The sequence below is a fragment of the Oryx dammah genome, unplaced genomic scaffold (genome assembly GCF_014754425.2).
Source record: "Oryx dammah isolate SB20612 unplaced genomic scaffold, SCBI_Odam_1.1 HiC_scaffold_2, whole genome shotgun sequence".
Classification (NCBI taxonomy): Eukaryota; Metazoa; Chordata; class Mammalia; order Artiodactyla; family Bovidae; genus Oryx; species Oryx dammah.
In genome coordinates, this window is record NW_024070186.1 from 176917969 (window position 1) to 176944356 (window position 26388).

Consider the following 26388-nt stretch of genomic DNA (forward strand, 5'->3'; position numbering starts at 1 on the left):
CAGCCACCTTGGAAGTTCTCAAGATTCCAACAGGGATAGATTTGGGAACTCAGAGGGTCTCTAATTCCCACCAGCAAGTCCCCTAAGCCCCCAGGAGTCTGATAATCCACATGACTCAAGACAACTCTAGAGCATATGCTCTGTTTTTCCCTACAGGTGGATAGATCCCGAGACCACATGGCTCAGTAGAAGATGAAGCCCAACCCGGCAGGCTCCTCTCCAGAGGCCTGCAAAGCTGTAGGACGGGGCCAGCAGAGCTGCCCTGTCTGCCAGGCCTGGGGCGGGGTCTCAGGCCTGGGGAATGTGTCTGGACCTGGGCTGGGGTCTGGTGTAGTTCTAGAACCTGGATCAAGGCCTGGTGCTGCTACAGAACATGGGCCAGGGACTGGAGCAGTGTCAGGCCCTGGGCAGGGGCCTAGTGATGTTCTGGGACCCAGACAAGGGTCTGGAGCAGTGTCGGGCCCTGGACAGGGGCCTAGTGATGTTCTGGGACCCAGACAAGGGTCTGGAGCAGTGTCGGGTCCTGGGCAGCGGCCTACTGCTGCTTCAGGAGTTGGGTCAGTGCCTAATTTAGGAGCTTCACCTTCCCCTGGCCAAGAGGTAGGGCCTGGACCCAGGCGGGGATCAGGGGCTGGGCAAAGACCCAGTGAGCCAATAACAATCCCAACACCAGCTCAACAGCAGAAGACTCAGGCCACCCCTGGGCAGGCCTCAAGGCAGAAGGTTGTGGTCACTGGAGGAGCAGGCTACCTGGGCTTTAGCCTGGGTTCCAGCCTGGCCAAGAGCGGCACTTCCGTCATCCTGCTTGACCTCCGCAGACCCCAGTGGGAGCTGTGCCCAGGGACCGAGTTCATCCAGGTGCAGTGATGAGGTCTTGGGGGACAGGCGGGGAGCAGGCTGGTGGTGGAGGTCAGGGGTTGGTGTCGGATGTGTAACCAGTGGCTGGTAGTGGAGATCACAGGCTCCAGAGTCAGACTCCAGCTCCCAGATGGGCTGCCACAGCCACAGGGCCCCACACCTCTGAGCCTCACGTCTTCATCCACAGAAAGGGGACACCAACAGTATCTGCTTCACTAGAGACTTGTGGGGAGTTGAGGAGACAGTGCGTGTAAAACTCTGAGCACGTTCTCTGTGACTTAGCTCCATAGAGGGGGCTGATGATGATGAAGACGGACGCCCAGTGGAATCATCTAGTAAATCCTGCCCCACGGCTTGTCTGGGCTCTGCAGATGCTGGGCCTGGGTGGGGTCAGGGGGCTGGCTCTGGGACCCGCCACAGCTGTAACATCTGATTACCTTGGGCCCAGACCTCCTACCTCCGTGTCTTTCTGCTGTTTCAGGCTGATGTCCGCAATGCAGAAGCCCTGCACCGTACCTTCGAAGGGGTGGACTGTGTCTTCCACGTGGCCTCCTACGGAATGTCTGGTGCTGAGCAGGTGAGACCCCCCCACACACAGAGGGCTTAGGTCCTGGCTCTGCCCACCCCCCTAATCCCTGGGCATTCATTATCCTCTTCACATATTCCCGGGAGGGTCTAGGCTACATCTGGCCCATGAGACCAAGTGCCAGTTCTGCCATTGTCTAGCTGTGTGACTAGGAAAGTTAAGTTAACCTCTCTGAGCCTCTGTTTCTTCATCTGTTAAGTGAAGACACAGCTAGAGCTAATGTCACAACCTCCCCAGAGAGCAGTGTAATAGTATCTGTCAAAGCACACAACAGCCTTTGACTCAGAAACTACACTTACTTATGTATTTGCAGCATTGGTTTCAATAACCAAACAGGAACTAACCAAAATGCCCAACTACTGGGGACTATTTAAATAAATTGTGATATAGCCTAACAATGAGCTTCTATGCAGCCATTCAAAAGAAGGCGAAAGAATGAGGTAACTCAATATGTGCTGATAACAACAATTTCCAAGGTACGAAAACAGCATTTGACACTTTTTTTTTTTTAAATAAAAGGCATATACTCACATTTGTATTAGAAACGGGACAGAAATTTCTTTTTCGTTGCATACTAGTTTTACTGTTTGAGTAGTTTTAACCTTGTGATTGTATTACCTATTGAAAATAACTGCAGCAAGAATAAATATAGCTTGAAAATCAGTATGGAACCCACTTCCCTGTGTGGTTGTAGGGATTAAATGAGATGTAAAGGCTTCGCTGTGTCCCTGACACACAAGCAACTCTGACTGTGGCCCAGGTGCTTTAATTTTTCACACCTCCACCCTCTCACTTGGGTAGACGGCTGTATTACTGTCTGTCTTACGGATAAGGAAGCTGAAACTTCTAGAGCCAGGAAGCAATCCAACATCTTTGAGGCTCTTTTCTGTGTGGAGCCCTGCACCAGGTCCTCTCATGAGGCCTATTAAATCCTGCCAGCCATCCACGGGACTCTTGCCTCACTTTATAGGTGAGGGAGCTGACTGCCAGATGGGGGGTGGAGACTCCCCAGTAGCCCAGGCAAATGGAAGCAGAGAGGGGTACTAGAGCCCAGGGCCCCCACACTACCAGGGGCCCCTTGGAACCCCTGCCTCTGAGCTGCAGCCCCCCACCCTGCCCCACCCAAGCCCAGCCACATAGCCTCAGCTACAGGGCTGAGACAGCACCTCGACCCTCGCACCTCCGTCTTGCCTTTTAGCTGCAAAAAGAGCAGATTGAGTCTATAAACGTTGGAGGCACCAAACTAGTGATCGATGGTAGGCGCTCAGAGCAGAGTGTGACCTGCTGTGTGTTTGCCGCTTCTTTCTTCACCTGGGCTGCCGCAGGCCCAGCTCTGGGGGACAGAGCAGGGGGACAAAGGTGGGAACCTCCTCCCACCCCCTGCCCTCCCCCGTGGAGGGTCTGTGGGCAGCACATCCTTCCTGTTCTGCAGGCATGCCCAGGCCCTGGCATGGGGCTCAGTGTGACCTGTGTGTCTGGGAACATAGGAGTGGAGTTTGTGCAGAGGGCTTAGCGGTTGGAGCAAGAAAAGTTGCTGAAGTTCCAAATGAGAAGACCCACCTCTGGGCTCTCTGGGCATGTCCTGCCTTGTCCTCCATCCTGTTTTTCTCTCTGATTCCAGAGTGTGTTTTCCTTTTGTCCCCACTGAGTGAGACTTTCTTCTGACCTGTCCCTGGCAAGGCAGCCACACTGAGAAGGAAGAGTGAGGCAGCCTGGCCCCCAGGGACTCTCAGAGCAGGGGCTTGACCCCTCCCCAAGTTAAGGGAAGGAGGCCCTTCCCTCCTGAGGCAAGATGTGTGCTGGAGGGTGGGTGGAGGCCTCATCCAAGGAGGTCCCAGGGGCACCCCTCAGACAACTCCCTGCTCACATCAGCACTGTGTGTGTGTGTGTGTGTGTGTGTTGCTGTGTGACCTGTCGCTGCAGTTTGTGTCCGCCAGCGGGTTCCAAGGCTTGTCTACACCAGCACCGTCAATGTTGCATTCGGCGGGAAGCCTATAGAACAAGGCGATGAGGACTCTGTGCCATATTTCCCACTGGAGAAGGTATCTGGCTTCTGGGAGAGGTGGGCAGGGTGGACCTGGGACCCACAGTTCAAAGGGCAGGGATGGGCAGAGCCAGGGTCAACTTCACAACTCAGGGTGAGACCCAGGAGCAAAGAGTCCCCAAACAACACGGTTCAAGCCCTCTCCTACTTCAGTCATGCCTGCAAGGGCTTTGAAATCACACCGACCTGGCCTTGAACCAGCAAAGCGACTTTCTACTGTGGGACCCTGAGAAAATCACTTCACTTGGAGGCTCTCCTTCTTCACCTGGGCATGATAACACCACTGTGTGGGGATGTGGAGAGCTGGAAATGAGATGATTATGTGAAAATGCCACGTGAGCGTGAGAATTCCATGTAAACAGTGCATCTGACGCGCATCCAGCATCCACATCCCAATGCAGCTGATGTCCCAGGGCAGGCGATGTGGCTGACGGGAAGCTCCATTGTTACTGCTCTGAACTCTCTCCTCTGTTCGTGGTTCCCACCTGGAGGGAGAGGAGCGGCGGTAGGGCTCAGGGCTTGGCCATTTCCCGGTGGGGGTCCCAGAAGTGAACTCCCGTATGGTCAGAAGCAAAAGTGCAGCCCTGGGGCCAGGAGGGCTGGGCAGTGTGATCAGCAGTGTCCCTGACCCTATCTGGTGGCTCTATTTTCCTTGTCCTTGAACAGCACACAGACCACTACTCCCGAACCAAAGCCATCGCTGACCAGTTGATCCTCATGGCCAATGGGACGCCTCTCCCAGGTACGTACTGGGGGCCTGCTCACAGCCAACATGCGTGTCCCCTACTGCCTCCCTGAAGCACATCAGCGATTCTCGCTTTTAGCTGGTATGTTTCTGAGGCCCAGCTTCCTTCTAAAGGACACTTCCCCAGGGCCTTGGACATTTATCATCCAACAAATTCTGAGCACCCACACCCAACAGGGATACAGCCTAGGAAACATCAGACCCAGTCTCTGCCCTCATATTGCTCATGGTCTGGTGGGGAGACATTTGGGTTAGCCAGGAGGGCATCCAGTTTGGGAGAATCCTCTTCTAAGACAAAAAGAGTACAAATTTATGAATATGCAGTGAGGTGTGGCGCTTTGGAAGGGCTGTACAAGTGAGGGACACATCAGGAACTCCCAGAAAAATTGGCCTCAGCTGCCCAACTGGATTGCCTCTTCTTATCATATTGTCATAAAGAAATAATAATAGAATAAGGACAGGTGGCAGCATGGCACAGTGGCTAAACACCCACATACTGGCATCAGACTGAACTGAGTTCAAATCCCAGCTCCACCACCTTTCAGCAAAAGTCTCCTATCTCTTGACAGCATTTGTATAAGAGACCCAGTTTCTTTCCAAACTCGGGAGTCAAATATATTCAGATAAAGTCCTTGCTATCCAAATTATTTTGCTTTCTGAAATTCAGAAACTAAAAAGAATCAGAAAAGCTGGTTTCTCTCACTGTCTAAACTCAGGAGCCAAGTGGATTTAGAGGGTGAAGGTTGCTCGATATCATAATCCCCAAATTTACAGGAGAGAAAACTGAGGCTAAGAGATTAACTGACCTAGATCAAGGTCACACAGCTCTTAGGTGGCAGAGGTAGGGTTTGAAAAAACCCCTGTCCCCCCAGGGGAGTTTAACACTAGAGACTGGGGCTTAACCACTGCGCTCCACTTAGCTGCGGCTGAGTGGTCTCTGAGCATGAACACTTTCCCCTAAAATCCTCCCCACCTCACCCCCTCACCCCCTCACCCTGGGCCTGTCAGGCTGCAGTTATTTATCCCAGTGGGAACATCCAGCTGGTTTCCCAGGAGTTTGGGCCTGTGCAGTAGAATTCTATCAGGGCTGGACCAGTGCTCCTACAAGTCAGACACCTAATCCTCCAGCTGAGAATTATTTATACAAGCATCCCCAGCTTTCCATGGTCAGGACAGTCATGGATACCCTGGGCCCCACCCCTCTGTGACGTAGCCGCCCAGTGCCCCACTGGTCAATGCCAGCTGCAGCCCGACCAGCTTTCCCCCAACCCCCATCCCATGCCCAGGTGACCCAGAGTTTAAAATTAGCTCCAGGCTGTCTACAGAAAAGCTCACTTGATACCTGCCTCGCAGGAGGCCTGCCACAGTCTCCCTGGGTGATTTCCAGTCCCTGCTCACCAAGCTGGTCCCTGAGAGACTCTGCCTCTAGCCTGGCATGGAGCAGCCTGGGCCCTGTAACAGAGTCTTGAGGCTTGCAGACCCCAGCTCCATGTGAAGGCCCTGTGTCTTCATGTCTCTGGGTGTGTGAGTGTCCTGGGGCCACCAGCACAAATCACCACTAACCTGGTGGCTCGAAACAGCAGAAATTTCTTCTCTCACGGTTCCCATAGTTCGCAGTCAGATGTCTGAAAGCCAAGTGTCATTTGGGCTGCGCTCCCTCCAGAAGCGTGTGGGAGGATCCTTCCTTGACTCTTCTGGCTTCTGGTGGCTCCAGGAGCTTGGGGTCCTTCTCTGGTGTGTGGCCGCGTCACTTGGCGTTGATCTCTGCCTCTGTCTTCATGTGGCCTCTCCTCTTCTCCCTCTGTGAGTCTCTTAGGGATTTAAGGCTCAACAGGATAATCCAGGATAGTTTCATGTTTAGATTCTTAATTACATCAGCAAAGACCCCTTTTCCAAGTAGGGTAGCATCCATGGGTTCCAGGACACAGACATAACTTTTCGGGGCCCGCCATTCAACCCACTATACAGGGCTTCATTGTTAAGTGAGGGTGTTGGAGAAGGAACAGTCAGGGTGGCTATGGAGCAGTCAGGAGCAGGCTATGACCTGGTGATACCGTCCCTGGCTAATTTATGAAGAAAAGGGAATTTATACTGGAAGGATCTGTGATAGCTTCTGGAAAATATCATCCAGAAAAATGACCACCAGGGTTTAGAAATGACAGGGTTGGGGTGATTCCAGGGACCTGGGAGGCAGGAGCTGGTGATCAGTCTCTCAGGGTGAGCCCACTCTTAGGATTTTAGATCCCATGTTAGTGGGATGCACAGAGTTATGTTCCTGGGTGAGAAGATGGCATTGACTCAGCCTGGGTCCTGGAATGCCACCTCAGAGAAGAGAAATGTATCTAGAGTGACATTCCCCCCTGCCCCCAACCTGGTGCAAAGGTGAAGGAGCTCCCAAAGAAACGTGGGCTTCTGGTCCCAGAGGATGGCATACACTCAGCTCCCCAAACTGGGAACAGACTCCTTGGGGAACCTGAGCCTTGGGGTAGTGGGACATCTACCAGGAGGCACTGTCTCAGTTAAGGAGATGGGGTTGGGAGTCAAATAATTTACAAATAGTAACTGAAAAGATTTGTTTAATGAATTAGGATAAATTGAAAATTTTGTAGACTTTCTTAAGACTTGAATATGTTTGGGACAGCTCTTCAGGTTATATACCCTTAGACCTCCCCCCACAGGGTGACAGGCTCCCACTTCCACCAATGGGGACCCCTCAACAGAGAATTTGGGGAGCCCTGGACCAAGCCCATCTTAGTCTGGAGACCCTGCTGATACAGCAGAGAGGGGGAACATACCTCCAGCTTTCATGCTGGTGGCTCTAGTCTTTTCCTTTCCGGTTGTCTGGAAAAGGTAACTGCAACCACTAGCTACAAAGCATCCATTTTCCAGGTGAAGAGACCAAGGCTGAGAGAGCTGGGGATCAGGGAGCTGAGTTGTTAATATTGTGTCACCAGAGGTGTTGGTGGAAAGAGCTTGAACCTGGATCTCCATGTCAGCTCCACTAGGTTGAGCTCTGTGCCCTTAGGCAAATCACATCTCTTCTCTGAGCCTTGGCTCCTTTATCCATAAAACAAGGATAATAACAGCTCCCACCTCATAGGGCTGCCTGGAGGGGAAAATTCCAAGCTTACCAGAGCATCAGATGAAGGCACCAGACACATAGTAAAACCTCTCTGAGAGCCCTATGGACCTTAGCTGTGACTAGAAGAAAGAAAGAGCTACAGCTACTGGCATGAGGGCATGTGGGTCTGTGCACATCTGTAAAATGGGTACAGTAGATTCTCATGGGAGTCAAAGGCGATCACATCTATCAGAGCTGGTTAAACTCTCATGGGCCACGCACACAGGTGTTGCCTATGTTACTGGCCTGTGAGTTTTGTGAGTTCAGGGACCATTTCTTGGTCCTCCTGAAATTCTTCACAGCATCCATCCCAGGAGCCAGTGCAGAGCAGGTGGGGAGGGGGATGAGTCTCAATAGTGTTTGTTGAATGACTAGCTGATCTACTGAGAGAATAATTAATTGAATGAGAAAACTCCAAGGACCTGCCTATCCCACTAACCTGTCCAGGTAAGGACCAGGAGATGTGGAGAGCCTTTCTATCCCCCTTCCTGCTCCTCCACCCCTTCCTAGGCCCCTGACCACACTCCCCTGTGTCATAGGAGGAGGCTCTCTGAGGACATGCGTGCTCCGACCCCCAGGGATCTACGGCCCTGAAGAGCAGAGGCACCTGCCCCGTGTGGCGGTACGTTGTTCCAACCAGAGGCCGGAGGCACGGGGGGAGCCCGGCTGAAATTGTGTGAATGAGGACCCATGGTCCCCGTGTCAGTCTTGGCTCAGTGCCCCAGCAGGGGGCACTCAGTTCTGGGAGCGCTCCTGCCCCCACCAGGCCCACCAGGAACAGAGCTCTTAGGGTACTCCAGCTAGGCCTGGTACCCATAGAGAAGACATGGAGTTACAACCCCAGAGAGGCAGAGGAAACTGTTGCCCTGCTCAGATGAGGGCTCCCTGAGGGCCAGAGGGCTCATCTCATGCTGCTGGCACCAGGGTCTTCACACAGAAAGCCTCTCTCCAAACAAGGCTGGGTGCCAGGGATATGGCTGCAAGGGGCTCTGGATCCTGTCCTCAGATTTCTCACAGCCTAGTCAGGGAGACAGGTGCCACAGTCACAGAGTCAGGGTGGTAAGGGCTGAGGTGAGAGGGAGACGATGGGAGGATAGCAGAGAGGGCCTGGCAGGGGAGGTCCAGGAGGGCTTCCTGGAGGAAGTGACACCTGTGCTGTTTGAATAGGGAATGAGCTAACCAAGCAAAGGGGGTAGTGAAGAGAAGGTGATCCAAGTAGACGAGAGAGTTTGGGCACAATGCTGGAAATGAAAACCAGTTCCAGGTTTGCAGAGGTACTTCCCTGGTGGCTCAGACGGTAAAGAAGCTGCCTGCAGTGCAGGAGACCCAGGTTCGATCTCTGGGTCGGGAAGATGCCTGGAGAAGGGAATGGCTACCCATTCCAGTATTCTTGCCTGGGAAATCCCATGGACAGAGGAGCCTGGTGGACCACAGTCCATGGAGTCAGAAAGAGTTGGACACAATTGAGTGACTAACAGTGAACAAAATAGACAGTTCTGCCCCTCTTCCTGTGGGATTTATATTCTCACAGGAAGAGAGACAGAATAAACACCTTACATGACAAGGAATATTCAAAGGTGCTGGGGACTGTGGAGAAGGAGGAAAAGTGCAGTGGGGTGGGGGAAAGCTAGGGTGCCAACAGTCAGGGAGCCTCTTCAAGCAGGGACATTGAGCACCTTGAGGTGACCCGGTGTATCACACAGGTAGGCAGAACCTTCCAGGCAGAGGGCACGGGAGGTCCAAACCCTGAGGCGTGAACCTGCTGGCATGTTCCAGGCAGGAGGCCGAGGGCTGGAGCTGAGTGAGACCATGGGGTTCGGTGGGAGACAGGTCAGAGAGTAGCTGGGTCCAGAGCAGAGGGGTCTCCTTAGCCATCTGACCTGCCAGAAAGGCGTCCTGAAGGTTCTGAGCAGGGGAGACGTGGTTTGACTTCGGATTCAAAAAGATCCCCAGCTGCATGGAGAAAACCCACAGGGGCTGAGGGAAGCGGGGGACCAGTTAGGCTATTTCAGTGTCCAGGTGAGAGATGGGGGTGGCAGTCAAGGCAGGGAGGAGTGGCTAGATGCTGGACTGATTGTAACAGCTGAGACAACTGGGTTTGCAGATGGGTTGGGTGCAGAGACGGAGGGAGGCGACAGCCAGAGGGGGCTGCAGAACCTTGGCCTTAGCCTTGGGTGCTGTGGGCCGAGGGGAAGCAGGGATGCCAGTTGGGGTCGGGCACTCAGAGGACAGGGCAAGTCTGCCTTGTCTATCTGGCAACCAAATGGGCCACCAAGTGGAGATGTCTGTCAGGAAGGTTTAGTGGGGCTGGGAGAGGTCTGGCCTGAAGCTAGAAATTTGGGAGCTGTCTGCATGGAGATGGAATTAAAAGCCATTCCAGGCTTCATCTGTGTTTCTTACCCTGTCCCCACTCCACCAGAGCTACATTAAGAAGAGGTTGTTCATGTTCCGATTTGGGGACCGACGGACGCGGATGAACTGGGTCCACGTTCGCAATCTGGTGCAGGCACACGTGCTGGCCGCCGAAGCCCTCACTGCCGCCAAGGGCCACGTGGCCGTGAGTCTCCCGCAGGGCTCCCCCTCCTTATCCCCCAGGCTGCAGTTAGGCGCCCCCCATCCCTAGGGGATTCCTGGCTCACACACAACAGATCTCCCCAGTCAAGTTGCCTCATGGGCTTGTCAGCCCAGGAAAGCTGGATACTTTTTAGAGCATCGTTAGCTCCTTGAAATGACCCTGGGAGGCAAGTGTTGTTGACAGTCACCAAATGCTAAGTCACCAGAGTGACAGTCACCAAATGCTAAGCATCTTACATATATTGTTATAGTTCACCTTTAGAACAGCCCGAGAAGGAGATCCCATTATTATGCTCCCATTTCTCAGATGAAGAAACTGAGGCACAGAGAGTTTAAGTGACTCCGTCGAGGTCATACAGCTAGTCAGTTGGCAGCCCCGGAATGCAAAGGGACTTGTTCAGATCTTTCTCCAGGGCTGCTCGGGAGAATGGGGAGTTGGGGCAGCTGCTAGGAGCCATCAGAGAGGACGGGGTCGGGTGATGGCCCTGTGCCTGACATCCCCCTCCCCTCATGTCCCCTCAGAGTGGGCAGGCGTACTACATCAATGATGGCGAGAGCGTCAACCTCTTCGAGTGGATGGCTCCACTGGTAGGTGCCCAGACAACGCCACCAACCCAAGTGAGAATTCCAGGATCCCCACGTCTTCTTTCCCTCTCACTTTTCCTCCTTCCAAAAGCTCAGAAGGTTTCACATTAAAGGCCAGCTCTGGCAACAGTGTCCACTTGGGAGGCACTGGAACTGGGTCATGACCAGCCCTTTAGGAGGCCAGGAGCTCCCCGAGTTTGCCACAGTCCCTCTCAGCCTGCGTCCAGATTTCTGTTGACGTCTTGTGAAGTTTGCCTTGTGGGCCTCCCACCTCCGTACTACGTAGGGAGGCCTGCAATTCATGGGGTCTCAGAGTCGGACACGACTGAGCGACTGAACTGAACTGAACTGAAAGAGGTAAGTAGAAGGTGGAGAAAGCACAAAGGGAGGCGCTGCCCCCCCCCCCGCCCGAGAATCCCGGCCTCCTCTCCCAGCAGCCTACAGACTCCTTGAAGGGGTCGACCAGAAACCCCACACTGGAGGATATATATATATCTTTGGGGACATTCAGGCTCTTTGCATGTCAACTTTTAACAACTTTATTGAGATATAATGTATAGACCATACAGTTCACCTATTGAAAGCATACAAGCCAACGGTTTTTAGTATTTTAAGAGTTGTATGACCATCATCGAAACACATTTTAGAACATTTCATCACCTTCCCCAAAAAGCACCCTTCCAAAAACCAAACTCTTTGGCTGTCATTTCTGTTTCTGTCCCATCCCACCCCACCCCTAGCCACAGGCAATCACTAACCTCCTCCTCCCTGCTTCTATAGACTTGCCTGTTCTGGACATTTCCTGTGAACAGAGTCATACAACATTTGGGCTCTGTGCTAAGTTTCTTTCATTTAGCATAATGTTTTCAAGGTCATCCATGTTGTGGATGTGTCATATCAGTGCTGCATTCTTTTTTATTACAAAAAAAAAAAAATTTCCATTCAGGGGATATGCCAAATGTTGTTAATCCATTCATCAGTGGATAGCAATTTCAGTTTTCCGTTTGCGGGCTGTTATCACTATTACTATTATGAACATTTGTGTACAAATAGTTGTGTGGAGATACGTTCTCACTTCTCTTGGGTCTACACCTGGCAGTGGAATTCCTGGGTCATACATTCCCAGGAGGTGCTAGTGGTAAAGAATCTGCCTGCCAGTGCTAGAGATGTGGGTTTGATCCCTGGGGCAGGAAGATTCCCCTGAAGGAGGGCATGGCAACCCATCCAGTATTCTTGCCTGGAGACTCCCCAAGGACAGAGGAGCCTGGCAGGCTACCATGAATTCTATATAAGTGCCTTAGAGTGTGTTTGGGTGAAGCAGATGTAAAAAACTAAATGATGGGAATGAGCCCAAGTTAAAAAACCCACTCTGCAGCCAGTTCCCACTTAGTTTTCCAGGTCATAGCATGGATTTCATTTACTGACTGGTGTAAACGTAGGGCTGGCTGTGGGGTCTGCCCGCTCTGGTGGGCGGCTGAGGGGCCAGGAGGTGCTCTGATGACTCTGGGGTAAAGGCAGTATGTGGCCTCTGCACGCTAGCCTTCAGGTTCTGTTTTCTTGCCTCAAGCCATGTTTCCTTGCAGTTTGAGAAGCTGGGGTACAGCCAGCCCTGGATCCAGGTTCCTACTTCCTGGGTTTACCTGTCAGGTAAGGAAGAGAGAGAGAGAGTGTGTGTGTGTGTGTGTGCGTGTGTGTGCGTGTGTGTGTGCGCACACGTGTGTGTGTGTGTGTGTGTGTGTGTGAGAGAAAACCCTCCATGTCCCAGATGTACATGCATTGTTGTCCCCGTGTTCAGTCACTCAGTTGTGTCAGACTCTTTGTGACCCCATGGACTGCAGCACGCCAGGCTTCCCTGTCCTTCACTATCTCCCAGAGCTTGCTCAAACTCATGTCCATCGAGTTGGTGAGGCCATCCAACCATCTTATCCTCTGTCATCCCCTTCTCCTCCTGCCTTCAATCTTTCCCAGCATCAGGGTCTTTTCTAATGAGTCATCTCTTCACATCAGGTGGCCAAAGTATTGGAGTTTCAGCTTCAGCATCAGTCTTTCCAATGAATAATCAGGATTGATTTCCTTTAGGATTGACTGGTTTGATCTCCTTGCTGTCCAAGGGACTCTCAAGAATCTTCTCCAACACCACAGTTCAGAAAGCATCAGTGCATTACCTCATTTTAAACCCAGAGCCAGGACCTAGCTGAGATGAGAGGGGCCATGAGAGCGCAAAATTTAAGGAAACTCGCACTCTCAGGAGTCAAATGCTCCAAGCCTGATCTGCACTTGCCCAGCCCTGAGAGCAAGTGCCTCCTTAAATTTGCCCTCGAGGCACCTTACTCCCCTCACCCTAGTCCTGGCCCTGTTTAAACTCTATCGCACTTGCCAGGTAGGTGTGATTAGGCCCATTGTAAAGATGAGGCACCTGAGGCCCTGAGAGTTTAGCAGCCTGCCCACAGTGCCATGCTGAGAAAGCAGGAGAGGCAGAATTCACACTGGGCTCAGCTGACTCCATAGCCCACTCCCAGCCCCTCTGCTGTGCTGGAAGGTGCTAAGCCAGCGGAGGAGAGGCTGCCCCATCCACCAAGGTCAGCCTGGAGTTAAAGCTGCTTTGGGACATGTGGAGGTTCAGTTTTGACCCTGGCCCTTTCCTGGTGGCTCAACAGTAAAGAATCTGCCTGCAGTGCAGGAGACCCAGGCTTGATCCCTGGGTGGGGAAGATCCCCTGGAGAAGGGAATGACAACCCACTCCAGTATTCTTGCTTGGAGAATTCCATGGACAGAGGATCCTGGCGGGCTACAGTCCATAGGATTGCAAACAGTCAGACACGACTGAGCGACTAACACTTTCACTTTCTCCTCCTCACCCTGACGGTCAGTCTCTGCTCTCACGCCCCAGTGTCTCTCTGCTGGCCTCCTTCCAGCTGGAATGCTGAGCGTGTGTCAGGCATGCAGTGATCAGCCCCAGGGGATAAGTGGCCCTCCAGTCACAGATAACTGAGTTCCTGGAAAATCTCAGCTGGATCTGTTGCTCTTTAAGAGCACTGGGATGCTTGCCATTGAAAGACTTCTGTCCCCCAGGGCACCAGCACAGAATGGCTTCCCCTGCACAGCATCGCCACCAAGAGTGACACTACTGACCCCCAGCTGAGAAAAGTTCAACTGCAGGTTCTGGCAGTTTTAGTGAATTATCTATAAATTCCCAGTTCCCAGTGAGCTAACTGTAACTCAGTGCTTCTTACCCTTGGCTGCACAGTAGAATCACCTGGCAGCTTTTAAAATCTAGAAATGCCTCAGCCACATCCCAGACCTATTATCTCAGTATTCTGCAGGTACAAGAGGGTGGGGGAAGCTGGAACATTTTTTTAAAAGTGATCCAGTAAAAAGCGCATGTTGAGTTCAATCACTGCCCCAACTTCTTTCTCTCTGACTCAGGAGAGCATACCGGAATAGAAGTGAGTGAGAGAGACATGATTGTAGATATCACTTTGAATCCGCTCAGATTTATTTTAAGATGTCAGGCTTTTAATATTAACAACAACTTACTTGTGACATATTTCATCACCAAGCAAGGTGCCCCAGGCTGTGCTGAGAAACTGATATAAAGGAATCCCAAGAACAGGAAAATGTTGGCAAAGTGAAGATTACCCCTGCTGCTGCTGCTAAGTCGCTTCAGTCGTGTCCGACTCTGTGCGACCCCATAGACGGCAGCCCACCAGGCTTCCCCGTCCCTGGAATTCTCCAGGCAAGAACACTGGAGTGGGTTGCCATTTCCTTCTCCAATGCATGAAAGTGAAAAGTGAAAGTGAAGTCACAAAAGTGAAGTCGCTCAGTTGTGTCCAACTCTTAGCGACCCCATGGACTGCAGCCCACGAGGCTCTTCCGTCCATGGGATTTTCCAGGCAAGAGTACTGGAGTGGGGTGTCATTGCCTTCTCTGGTAGATTACCCCTAGCAAAGCAAACAATGCCCCCCAGATGACTTGCCCCTGAGAGCCTCCCTGGAGTTTGTGAAGAGCAGGCACCTGTTCACTGGCCCCTCTCTCCCCTCACAGCCATGGTGATGGAGTATTTGCATCTGGCCCTGAGGCCCATCTGCAGCCTCCCGCCGCTGCTCACCCGGAGTGAGGTAAGTGGGCTACTGTGAGGGTAGCCCCTATACCCTGGTGCCCCTCACTTGCCTTCCTGCCCCTTGTCCACTCCCACTCTGACACCATAACTGGATGCTTGTCTAAGGTCTCAGAATCTCCTGTGTGCGCCCAAATCTAGGACCATCTCCTTTATCATGTCATATCATATCTCTGGCCTTTGGCTTAGGCTGTGCTCTCTTGATCTGAAGGGTGACAGCTCCAAGCCCTTTCTTCATCACTGTCATTTCACTCATAAGCAGCTTGCCTTCCCAGACAGACTGGAGGTTCCCGAAGGCAGGTTCCATGACATTCACCTTCTGGAACGTCTCTACTCCCCAACAGCTGTCACTGTGCACACACAGCCTGTTGATTCAAGGCTCACTGTTTGAGGCTCACAATCCCTGCTCACTGAATAAGTATATATTAATTAAGGACCTACTGTGTTAAGGACACTGTTCTCAAATAATGATGATGCATTTTCTATTTGCATATAGAGTTTAAAAGAAATGTTTTGTTTTTATTTAAACATTACTTTTTCATTTCTTTCTTTCTTTATTCTGAGGTGCACTAGGTCTTTGTCGACATATGCAGGCTTTCTCTAGTTGTGATGAGCAGGGGCTACTCCTCCTGAGGAGCACCGGCTCGAGGTTCGGTAGTTACAACACACAGGCTCAGCAGCTGTGGCTCATGGACCCTAGGGAACATGGGCTTTAGTTGCTCTGAGGCATGTGGAACATTCCCAGGCCAGGGATTGAACCCATGTCCCCTGCATTAGCAGGCAGATGCTTATCCACTGTACCAGCAGGGAAGTCCTAAAAGAGAGGATGTTTTAATGCAGATTGTAAATAGTAAAGCAACACTGGTGTTTGATGTTACTTGCAAAATCCTTCCTTTCTCCCTTGACTGCCCCTGATGCACTGCTAAGTTAGGAAGGCCAAACAGATTAGTATCGTATTTAATGGGGAAAAACTGTGAGCATGAGAGTGAACCAGTCACTGGTTCAAGGCTTCCCAGGTGGCTCAGTGGTAAAGAATCCGCCTGCCAGTGCAGGAGACACAGAAGACATGGGTTTGATCCCCGGGCTGAGAAGATCCCCTGGAGGAGGAAATGGCAAACCACACTGTATTTTTGGCTGGAAAATCCCATGGCCAGAGGAACCTGGTAGGCTACCATCTGTAGGGTCCCAAAGAGTTGGACAGAACTGAGTACGCATACACGCACCAAGGTCCCACCTAGAATTGACTTCACACTCAAAGCTTAGTGCTCCCCACCTCAGAGAATCAAGAATGGGCCATGGAAAGAAGCAGTTCCCTATGGTTTCTGCTTTTAACCATCTGGACTAGCAGAGAAAAGAGAAAAATAAAAATAGGGACCATCTATTGTGTGATGCGGAGAAGGCAATGGCACCCCACTCCAGTACTCTTGCCTGGAAGATCCCATGGATGGAGAAGCCTGGTAGGCTGCAGTCCATGAGGTCACTAAGAGTCGGACACAACTGAGCGACTTCACTTTTGTGACTTCACTTTCACTTTTCACTTTCATGAATTGGAGAAGGAAATGGCAACCCACTCCAGTGTTCTTGCCTGGAGAATCCCAGGGATGGAGGAGCCTGGTGGGCTGCCGTCTATGGGGTCGCACAGAGTCAGACACGACTGAAGCGACTTAGCAGCAGCATTTTGTGATGATGAAATACCAGGCACTGTGTTTCTCATTTAATCTTGACAACCACTATGCACTGTGGATTCTGTTATCACTTCCATGTACAGAGAGGAAATGAAACATACGGCTAGGGTAGGGGGAGAGGGTAAAATAAACTGCCCATCACCATTTGCTTGTGTAGCAGCACTGAGATTCGAACCCAGACCAGACCTAAAAGATTCCAAGCTTAACCATTAGCTTGTGAAATGTCAGGAATCATATTCACATAAAATAGCTGCCCAGGTACTGCTGAATTGTGGTCGGGCTGGGAGCTGGCTCCTTTTTCTCTCCCCTTACTTGAGGTTTCCTTGTTCAATTTTGGAGTAAAGGACACTAGTTAGTTGTGAAGTTTCTGAGCACCGTGGCTCTGGCGCCCTCTGCTGGCCAGTCTATAACATACTAACCAGCCTTCTAGTTGACTTCATAGCCTTTTTTCATTCATTTCAGGCATTGTTCTAAGGAATGAAGGTAGGACTGACCTTACTTCCTATTCGCATATACCGTTTAAAAAAGAGGATTTTTTGTTGTTGTTGAAGAATAGTTGATTTACAATATCTTAATTACTGCTATACAGCAAAGTGATTCAGTTATATATCCTTACTTTCTTTTTTAAATATTCTTTTCCATTATGGTTTGGGGCTTCCCTTGTGGCTCAGCTAGTAAAGAATCTGCCTGCAATGCAGGAGACCTGGGTTTGATCCCTGGGTTGGGAAGATCCCCTGGAGAAGGGAACGGCTACCCACTCCAGTATTCTGGCCTGGAGAATTCCATGGACTGTATAAATCCATGGGGTTGCAAAGAGTTGGACACGACTGAGTGACTTTCAAATATATATAGTCTGGGGGGAGTTGTGTTGGGTCTTTGTTGCTGCATGCAGGCTTTCTCTAGTTGCAATGAGCGGGGACTACTCTTCTTTCTGATGCCAAGGCTTCTCACTGGAGTGACTTCTCTTGCTGTGGAGCACAGGCTCTAGGTATATAGGCTTCAGTAGCTGCAGCAGAGGAGCTCAGTAGTTGCAGCTTGTGGGCCCTAGAGTGCGGGCTCAGTAGTTGGAGCCCACGGGCTTTAGCTGCTCTTTGGCACATGGAATCTTCCTGGACCAGGGATCAAACCCATGTCCCCTGCATTGGCAGGTGGATTCTTATCCACTGTACCACCAGGGATGTCCATATCATAGAATATTGAATATAATTCTCTGTGCTATACAGGCCCTTGTTGTTTATTAAGAGAGGATGTTTTAATGCAGATTATACACAGTAATAATCTGTTAGTCCCTGGTGGCTCAGCCAGTAGAGTCCACCTGCAATGAGGTAATCCTGGGTTCAATCCCTTGGTCGGGAAGATCCCCTGGAGAAGGAAATGGCAACCCACTCCAGTATTCTTGCCTGGAGAATTCCATGGACAGAGGAGCCTGGTGGGCTACAGTCCACAAAGAGTTGGACACGACTAAGTGACTAACTTTCACTTTCATAAAGAGTAAAGCAACAAGTGATTATTTGCAAAATCCTTCCAGTCCACTCTCTGATTTGACTGTCCTTGATGCTCTGGTAAGTTAGAAAGGGCAAAAAGATTATAATCTCATTTAATGGCGAGCTCACAGTCCATCCAAAGAGGAAGACCGCCCAACAACCAGGCAACTCAACATACTGTGATAAGGATTATATCGGGGGAAGTGATGAGAAACTTCAGAGTACACAGAAGAGGCACATAAACCAACTCTGAGGAAGTTAGGGAGGGTTTCCCAAAGGAGGTGATATCCAAGCCTGAGATCTGGGACCACTGTTTATCTAGTTCACAGCTGTATCCCCCAAACCCCTGAACTTGCTAACTGAGGCAAAAAGAGACAAGAACTGGCCTCTCTCCCTCTCTCCCCACACTAGCATCCAAGATCAGGGGCTTGACCCCAAGGGCTGTTACAGGGCCACAGAAGAATCAAGCAGCTAGTGGACTCCTTCCCAGTGTTCAGCTGAGGAACTAAAGCAGAAGAAATTAATCAAGTGGGACCGTATCCTCCCAGTCCTAACATAGCAGGGAAAGGCATGGGCTAGAATTTGGCTCCCTTGTGTGACCCTGGGCAAGTCACTTACCTCTCTGATTAATTTTCAAGAGGAGACTGTGGTATTAGCATTTCAGAAGATTAAATGAGACGAGGCCCAGAAAGAATTTAGTCCAACGGGCACAGGGTGCTAGTTCAGCAGTTGTTAGCTGTCAGTACTACCTTTGAAGCCTGTGGGCCCCAGGACTTCTGCCCACAGGGAAGGTTGCTCAGACCCTGGAGAGTCATCACTTCTGCATAATTGAATTCCTGTCTTAGGGAAGCTTAGTTAATCAGCAAGGGAGTGAAAGCTGTGCCCTGGGACCTGCCTGCCCAGAGTCGATCTGGGGCTGTGGGCTGAAAAGCTCAGGGTGTTCCCTGGAGACACTTGTTTCCGGAGAGCTGCACCCAGGCTACAGGTAGAATATATCAAGGTCCTCCTGAGCCCCAGCATCTTCTAGGCCAGGGAAGGGAGTGCAGAGGTGGGGCCTTTACTTTGGGGGCATTGAGAAATTCAGTAGGGTGAGGAGATGCCGAAAAGACATCGAGGAGGCGACACCCTCAAAGAAAATGGGAGCAGAAGAGGGAAATGAAGTCCTCCCCATGAGGACATCAAAGGCGCAAGATCCAGCACTTTGGGAGGTCCTTTTAAATCGCTGTGCGATGCAAGGGGAATCCCTACCATCTCCCGTCCCAGTGAAACAAGGTTGCCTCCCACGCCCACTAGTCCCGCTCTGCGGCTGTCCCGCCTCTCCCCGCAGGTGCGCAGTGTGGCCGTGACACACACCTTCCAGATCACCAAGGCCCGCGCTCAGCTTGGCTACGTGCCGGACAAGTTCAGCTTCGCGGACGCCGTGGAGCGATATGTGCAGTCAACAGCCGGGCGGACCCGCAGCTCCACCGCGAGGACGCTCCTGCGGCTGCTGCTCGGGCTGTTGCTGTTCCTTGGCCTGCTAGTCCTGGCCCTGCGCTTCCTAGGCCTGCAGCCGTCCGTCATCTGACCGTCGTCGCCGGCCCATCCCTGCTCCCGCTTCGCCTTCAGGACTCGGACCAGACCCTGCTCCGCCCTCCGGACTTGGGCGCACCCTGGAGTCCTGGACTTGTCCCTGCCACGCCCTCTGGGCTTGGGTCTGCCCGGGGCTCAAATGGCAACCCACTCCAGTATTCTTGCCTGGAGAATTCCATGGACAGAGGAGCCCGGTGGGCCACAGTCCATGGAATCGCAAGAGTTGGACATGACTTAACTACTAAATCATCATCATCTGGGCCCAGCGTTCTGACCCCGCCCATTCCCCGCCCCCTGGGTTTAGACACGCCCCTGCCCCGCCTCTTGAGCCTCTTGAGTCATGACCACGCCCCTGCTCCTCCCTTCGGGTCTGGAGCTCCCTCTGGCTGGCCTGGAGAGGATGCCAGGGGAAGGTCCTAGCCTCGCAGCCTGCTCCGCCTTCCAGGCCTTCTCCCCGTCCCTACCCAGGTCTGACCCGCCCCAGGGTTCTCTCCTGCTCTAGTTCCGCTCTCTTCCTACCTGTAAGCTTGAGCCCGCCCCCTGGTTTCTCCCCAGGGAATTAGCCTTAGTCCTTTGGGTAGGGTCTTCCCAGGTGGCGCTAGTGGTAAAGAACCCGTCTGCCAATGCAGAGACTGGGTTTGATTCCCGGGTCGAGAAGATCCCCTGGAGAAGGAAATGGCAACCCACTCCAGCATTCTTGCCTGAAGAATCCCATGGACAGAGGAGCCTGGCGGACTACAGTCCATAGCGTCGCGAAAAGTCCGACACGACTGAGCAAGCAGGCACGCCCTACCCCTCTGGGTCGGGTCCTTCGCCTCTTCTGCTTGAGATTCGGCCCTAGCCCCGCCCCCTTCCGTCTGGTTCCACCCCTCCAGTCACATCTCATAGGCGTCCTTAAGGCCTGAGCAACTGAACTGAACTTCAGCCACTTGTGCAAGCTGGGCATACGTTTGCAAGTTTTCGCTGTCTGTTGCTACCTCTCTAGGGACACAGACCTTCCTTGCTGCTCTAACTTCCCTGGGCTTGTCCTCAGATTGGGATCTTGGATTAGACCCATTCTAGGAGCATTGTGTTTCATCCTCTGCTACGCTTACGTTTTGGGTTCTCTCACTCATCAGATCTCCTGTGTGTTGATAGCCAGGGCTGGAAGGAAACCTGAGACCCGGGCTTCTGCATAAACCTACTTGGCCTTTTTGGGTTTCCAGGGTATAAGTCTGGGGATGATTCAGCTTAGTAAGCACAGATTTCGGTACCAGAAGGGACATCAGAAAAGAAAAAATATATATTTTTTAGGGTGATAAAAAGATAAAACCGTCCAGTTAAAAGTAAATAAATCCTGAGGGTGTAATATACAGCATGGTTACTATAGTTAATAATGCTATATTGTGTATATGAATGTTTCTGAGAGTAGATCTTAAGTTTTTATCACAAAAAAAATTGTAACTGTGGTGATGGAAGTTAACTAAACATTGTGACCATTTCACAATTTATACATATAGCAAATAATTATATTGTACACCAGAAACTAATATAATGTTACATGTCAAATCTCAAAAAAAAAAAAACCCACCCGTTTAAAAGAACTGAATCTGTTGTATGGCAGAAACCAAGGCAATATTGTAAAGCAATTATTCTCCAATTAAAAATAAATTAATTAAAAAAAAATTTTAATGAATCGAATCTCTGGGGAAAATAGAAGTAAGTTATAATGGGAATTTTTAGAAATTAATTGGTCATACTTTTTTTTTTAATTTAGTATTGCTTCTATTTGTTCCTGAGGGGGCCAGTATTGATCACCATAGTCTTTAATGTTTAAACCATAATATTTCTTAATCCAGCCCTGCTCTCCACAGACGCAGTGCCTCCCTATTATCTTGGTTTCAATTGTGGATACCAAAATATTAGTGTGTAAATACACCTGTGTATATATCATAATATACACCTGTGTATATATCCTAATATACCCGGGTGGAACTGGCTGATAAAACTGTGGGTCCTAGCAGAGAAGGAAACCATCACAAACCTAAAGAAACCTGTGATGGGGAGGAGTAAATATGTTAGTTAGGGCCAACGTGGCCCCAGTATGAGTATCAATGGCGTGTCCTCTGCTGAACAATTAAGAAAATTTGTGAAGCAGCTCAAAACTGTGTGCTCCTATTTACTATGTTGAATTGCATGTATGTATATAATTTTTAAAAACAATAATCCTTTATGTTCTGTGTATGCTTCATCCTTTCTATTTAATGCTTGACAGTGTGAAAGAGCTTTCATCTACATGCTCTAATACTGAATTCTCAGGACCACTCTTACATAGGGCTTATTATTATTCTCATTTTTAAATGAGGAAACTGGGGTTGTCTAACTTGAAAGAGTGGAGGAAGGTGGGGCTTACTGCTCTGCAGGTGGATGAGATGCCCCAGGCCCACTGACCTAAGCATGACCCATGAGTTATTTCTGTTTTCCTCTTCCTTGACCACGGCTTGGGTTGAGCTCTGGGACATATCTCAGTCTCAGATCCACAAACCTTAGGCTAGTTGGGACTGGCAGCCCTTGGGATTTCTTTCTTCTCAGTAACATGCTTGCATTTAAATTCACCTTCCCCCTGACTTTCTCTGAGAAATCTGTTCTGAGCAGAAGGAAAATAGGCTTTTACTGTTGACATAATCTAAATCTTTTCTCTACGGACAAACCTCAGCTTGTGAAACTCAAAAGCAAAATCAATTTCTTTGTTTTTTGAATTTCTCTAAATCATCTCTTTCCCTGGTAGTAGAATGTCTAAACCCTGGGATGGGGGCAGTATGGGTCACTATATCAGAAAGCTTCCTTCCTCTCAAGTGTCTTTAACCAATGGGAAAGGAGGTGGCACCTCCACCCAGCAGAGAAACCAAGTCCCCATGAGGGTTTCAGAGGCTTCCCAGATAACCCACCCTTCATGAGTTTGTTTTTTTTTTTTAAATACGTTTCATATTTTATTTCATTTTAAATTTTTATTGGGGAATAGTTGTTTTACAATGTTGTGTTAGTTTCAGGTGTACAGCAAAGTGAATTAGTTATCCATATACATATATCCACCCTTTTAAGATTCTTTTCCTGTGTCAGTTGTTAGAGTATTGAGTTTCCTGCACTATACAGTAGGTCCTTATTATCTATTTTATATGTAGTAGCATGCATATGTCAATCTCAGTCTCCCAATTTATCTCTCCCCCCTTCCCCTCTAATAACCATAAGTTTGTTTTCTACATCTGTGACTCTATTCCTTTTATTTTTTAAAGCACTTGTTGTTGTTATTTAGTGGCTAAATTGTGACCAGCTCTTTTTGAGACCCCGTGGACTGTAGGCCTGCAGGCTCCTCTGTCCATGGAATTTCCCAGGCAAGCATACTGGAATAAGTTGCCATTTCCTTCTCCAGGGGATCTTCCTAACCCAGGGATCCAACCCATGTCTCCTACGTTGAGGGCAGATTCTTTACCCCTGAGCCACCTGGGAAATTTCATTGTTTCATCAGGTGACAGGGCCTAGAAGTAATAATACCTCAGTATCTAGACTACATCTGGTACCCAGATCTTGTTTCCTTATACCATTCTCCAAAAAAGGGCCCATGATGCCTAAGATAAACAGCAAACTCTGGAACAGGAAACATGTAAGATGAACCTGGACCATCTTTTGGTGCCACAAAGTGAGAATGTTTAATAACGACAACCACGCAATGATGGAGGTATTTGAAAGGACACCTGAGCCAGCTGTAAGAGCTCCCAGTGGCTAAAGATACAACGCTTTGAACAAATTATTACTGGATTATGTCCCAAAATGAATATCCAGGAGTCCTGCTGCTGCTGCTAAGTCGCTTCAGTCGTGTCCGACTCTGTGCGACCCCAGAGATGGCAGCCCACCAGGCTCCCCCGTCCCTGGGATTCTCCGGGCAAGAACACTGGAGTGGGCTGCCATTTCCTTCTCCAATGCAGGAAAGTGAAAAGTGAATGTGAAGTCGCTCAGTCGTGTGGAATAAATAAATTTAATAAATGCGGGAAGAGACCAATTTCTTTGTATAGTATTTCAATGAACTGATGTAAACATTTCACCCTTAAGAATATCACAACTCCACATTACTATATATAAAATAGATAACTAATAAGAACCTACTGTAATAGCACAGGGAACTCGACTCAGTACTCTGCAATGACCTATATGGGAATAGAGTCTGAAAAAGAGTGGATATATGTGTATGTATAACTGATTCACCTGCCCCACAGCAAACACTAACACAACGTTGTAAATCAATTAGACTCCAATAAAAAAATTTTTATTTAAGTGTATACAGTGACTTCATTCCAAAGATTCCAGCACTGAGGAGGGGGTGTGACTTTCCAGTGGAATAACTGCAAATAAGACCTCAGCCAGGTGATCAAGATTAATTTAACATCAACAGCAACAAATCATGTTGATAATGTGTACTTTTTTTTTTCTTTAGCCATACTTGGGGGATATTAGTTCCCCACCAAGGATAGAGCCTGCCACCCCCTGCATTGGAAGGGCAGAGTCCTAACCACTGGACCTCCAGAGAAGTCCTGATAGCGTGTACTCTTGATGTGGAAGAGAATGGCGCTTTACCTCTGTGGTCTTCCTTTCAAAATCCCTTAAGGTTCTAAGTCCCCAAATCCTAATTATGAAAAGAAATCAAAGTAATTGAGAAACTTTCTACAAAATGCCTTACTCAGAACTCGGGGGTCATCAAAAACAAGGAAAGTTTAAGAAGCTGTCCCAGCCAACAGAAATCTAAGGAGATATAATGCCTAAATGTAATCTCCTCAGAGGGGTCAGCTTCCTCATGCTGTTCAATAATGCTCACAGGTATAATGGAAGAAAGTTCAGGGGCTGTGAACTGCGTGCCTGTCAAGACCTGCCCTGTTCCTCTTTAGCCTCAGGTTGATCTTCCTGTTTCGTGTCCGACTCTTTGCAACCCCATGAACTGTAGCCCAGCCAGGCTGCTCTGTCCATGGAGTGTCCCAAGCACGAATACTAGAGCAGATTGCCATTTCCTTCTCCAGGGGATCTTCCCGACTCAGGGATTGAACCCGTCTCTTTCATCTCCTGCATTGGCAGGCAGATTCTTTACCACTGAGCCACCTGGAAAGCCCAATCCAGGACTAAATATTAATAGTAGGCCCTTCATAAATTGTTGTTGAATGAGTAAATAAACAAGCACAAAACCCAGGTAAGAGGTGGATCAGTAAGCTGGGACCTCTAGGCTGATAAGCCCGCCTAGGGCGGGGATCTCGAGCCCCCAGACCCTCCATAAGGTCCCCTGACACAGTTTCTACCAACAGGGATTTATGGAGTCAGCCTCAGCAAATAGGGAGACGTTTTCGTATTTTTAGGTGGCAGGATTGGTGGGTTTGTATATTAGGCTAAAGGAGTGAGGGGGCCCCGAGCTGCAGTTTCCTCCTTTCCCCCTCTCTTCCTCATTCCATTTTTAAAAAAGAAAGCGTCAGAAGGTTGAAAAACAAACACACACCAAAAAATGCTAAGAGTAACTGGGAGAGGATGATTCAGAAGTTGAAAAAGTGAAACCAGCAAGGTGTGGCAGCGGTGGGATTCGAACCCACGCCATCGAAATGACTGGAGCCTAAATCCAGCGCCTTAGACCACTCGGCCACGCTACCTCCCGCTTGCAACGTCTTCCACACGTACTATATTAGTCTCATGACGCGGCGCCTCGCTCTCCGCAAACCCTGCCTCCCTCCATTGTTCTATGTTTGCCAGATATTAGCCTGGCGTCTCTGGCGCCAGTTTCCACGTACTGACCTCGTGGCTTCCTCCCGGGCTTCGGAATCGGAGTGCTCTCGTTATCCGCAGTAGTAAATACAGTCGGGACGCAGCATTAAAAAGGAAAAAAAGGAGTTCCAAAATGTTAATACTCAATCGTCATCTATGTTTGCGTTTGGTTTTCCGTGAGGGCGACATACTGCCTACGACCACGTGGGGGCAGTGCTGCACCGGCGCTTGCTCAGGGCCGAGCTGCTGCTCCGCACGGAACCCGGTTTTCGGGGAACTAAGGGTCCCCATCCTGTGGACTCTCTAGTCCTTCTGCAGCCGTGGGCGGCCCCCTGGCCTGGCACTTGCCACTGTGATTCCAGGAAGGAATATCACTGAACGCTTTTACAGACCATTGACTTGTGTAGGCTCCCTCGGTCATCACGAGTATCCACTGTTTTACAGAGCGAGGAACTGAGGCTCAGAGAGGCTAAAAAATCTGCGTTAGCTGCCCCAGGTAGAGCCAGCATTCCTGACGCTTCCGAGATCCAGTGTTCTCCACGTAGAAGACTATTTTCAGTGAGATTTTTTAAACAGTAGCCTTTTCTGCCTCTACTGCCGCCATGGAGCCGGTGAAAAATCCTGTGGGGAAGCGCGTCAACAAAAAAAGCAGCAGGTCCTGTCCTAAGTTTACCTTAGACTGTACCAACCCCGGAGAAGATGGAATCACGAATGCTGCCAATTTTGAGTAGTTTTTTTCAGGAGAGAATCAAAGTGAATGGGAAAGCTGGGAATCCTGGCGGAGGAGTGGTAACAATTATTGTAGATTATTGTAATTGTGCCTTTTTCCAAAAGGTATTTGAAATATCTCACCAAAAAATATTTGAAGAATAATCTACGTGCTTGGTTATGTCTAGTTGCTAACAGCAAAGTTACAAATTGCTACGTACAGATTAATCAAAAAGGAAGAGGAGAAAGATGAGGACCAAAACTCAATCATCTGAAATATTTTGTGTAAGATCTTGAATAAATATTGGGAACCAAAATGGTGGGTTTCCTTATAAAAATAAAATGCAGTAAATTCAGAGCAAATACATAACACATCAACTTCCAGTTCCTGCCACCCAGAATTCATTTTGTTCAACTCTTCTGAAAGATCACCCGGTGTGGCCACAAGGAGGAAGCAGAGATCTCTTTGGGTAAAGTTAGTGAAGGTGTTAGTTGCTCAGTTGTATCCCACTCTTTGGGACCCCATAGACTGTGGCC

The 26388-nt window shown here is 49.8% G+C and overlaps 1 protein-coding gene and 1 non-coding gene across 2 annotated transcripts; one reads left to right on the forward strand and one right to left on the reverse strand.

The window, feature by feature from the left end:
* The first annotated feature begins 192 nt into the window (after positions 1-192).
* On the forward strand, positions 193-20630 carry SDR42E2 (short chain dehydrogenase/reductase family 42E, member 2). The gene is made up of 11 exons (XM_040257673.1): positions 193-858; positions 1340-1435; positions 2643-2700; positions 3368-3486; positions 4155-4230; positions 7894-7976; positions 9774-9911; positions 10451-10516; positions 12097-12160; positions 14558-14631; positions 19127-20630. The coding sequence occupies exons 1-11, from the start codon at positions 193-195 to the stop codon at positions 19364-19366; spliced, it is 1680 nt and encodes a 559-aa protein (XP_040113607.1). The 3' UTR covers positions 19367-20630.
* Positions 20631-24949: 4319 nt separating this feature from the next.
* TRNAL-UAG lies at positions 24950-25031 on the reverse strand. Its single transcript has one exon. It is a non-coding gene; the product is annotated as a tRNA-Leu (tRNA).
* Between the last annotated feature and the right edge of the window lie 1357 nt (positions 25032-26388).

Bases quoted from the DNA above. Each gene is read 5' to 3' on its own strand.
- SDR42E2 (XM_040257673.1), top strand. From the start codon at position 193: ATGAAGCCCAACCCGGCAGGCTCCTCTCCAGAGGCCTGCAAAGCTGTA. The intron at 2,701-3,367 runs GTAGGCGCTCAG...CTGTCGCTGCAG, and splicing joins CACCAAACTAGTGATCGATG to TTTGTGTCCGCCAGCGGGTT. The intron at 9,912-10,450 runs GTGAGTCTCCCG...ATGTCCCCTCAG, and splicing joins CCGCCAAGGGCCACGTGGCC to AGTGGGCAGGCGTACTACAT.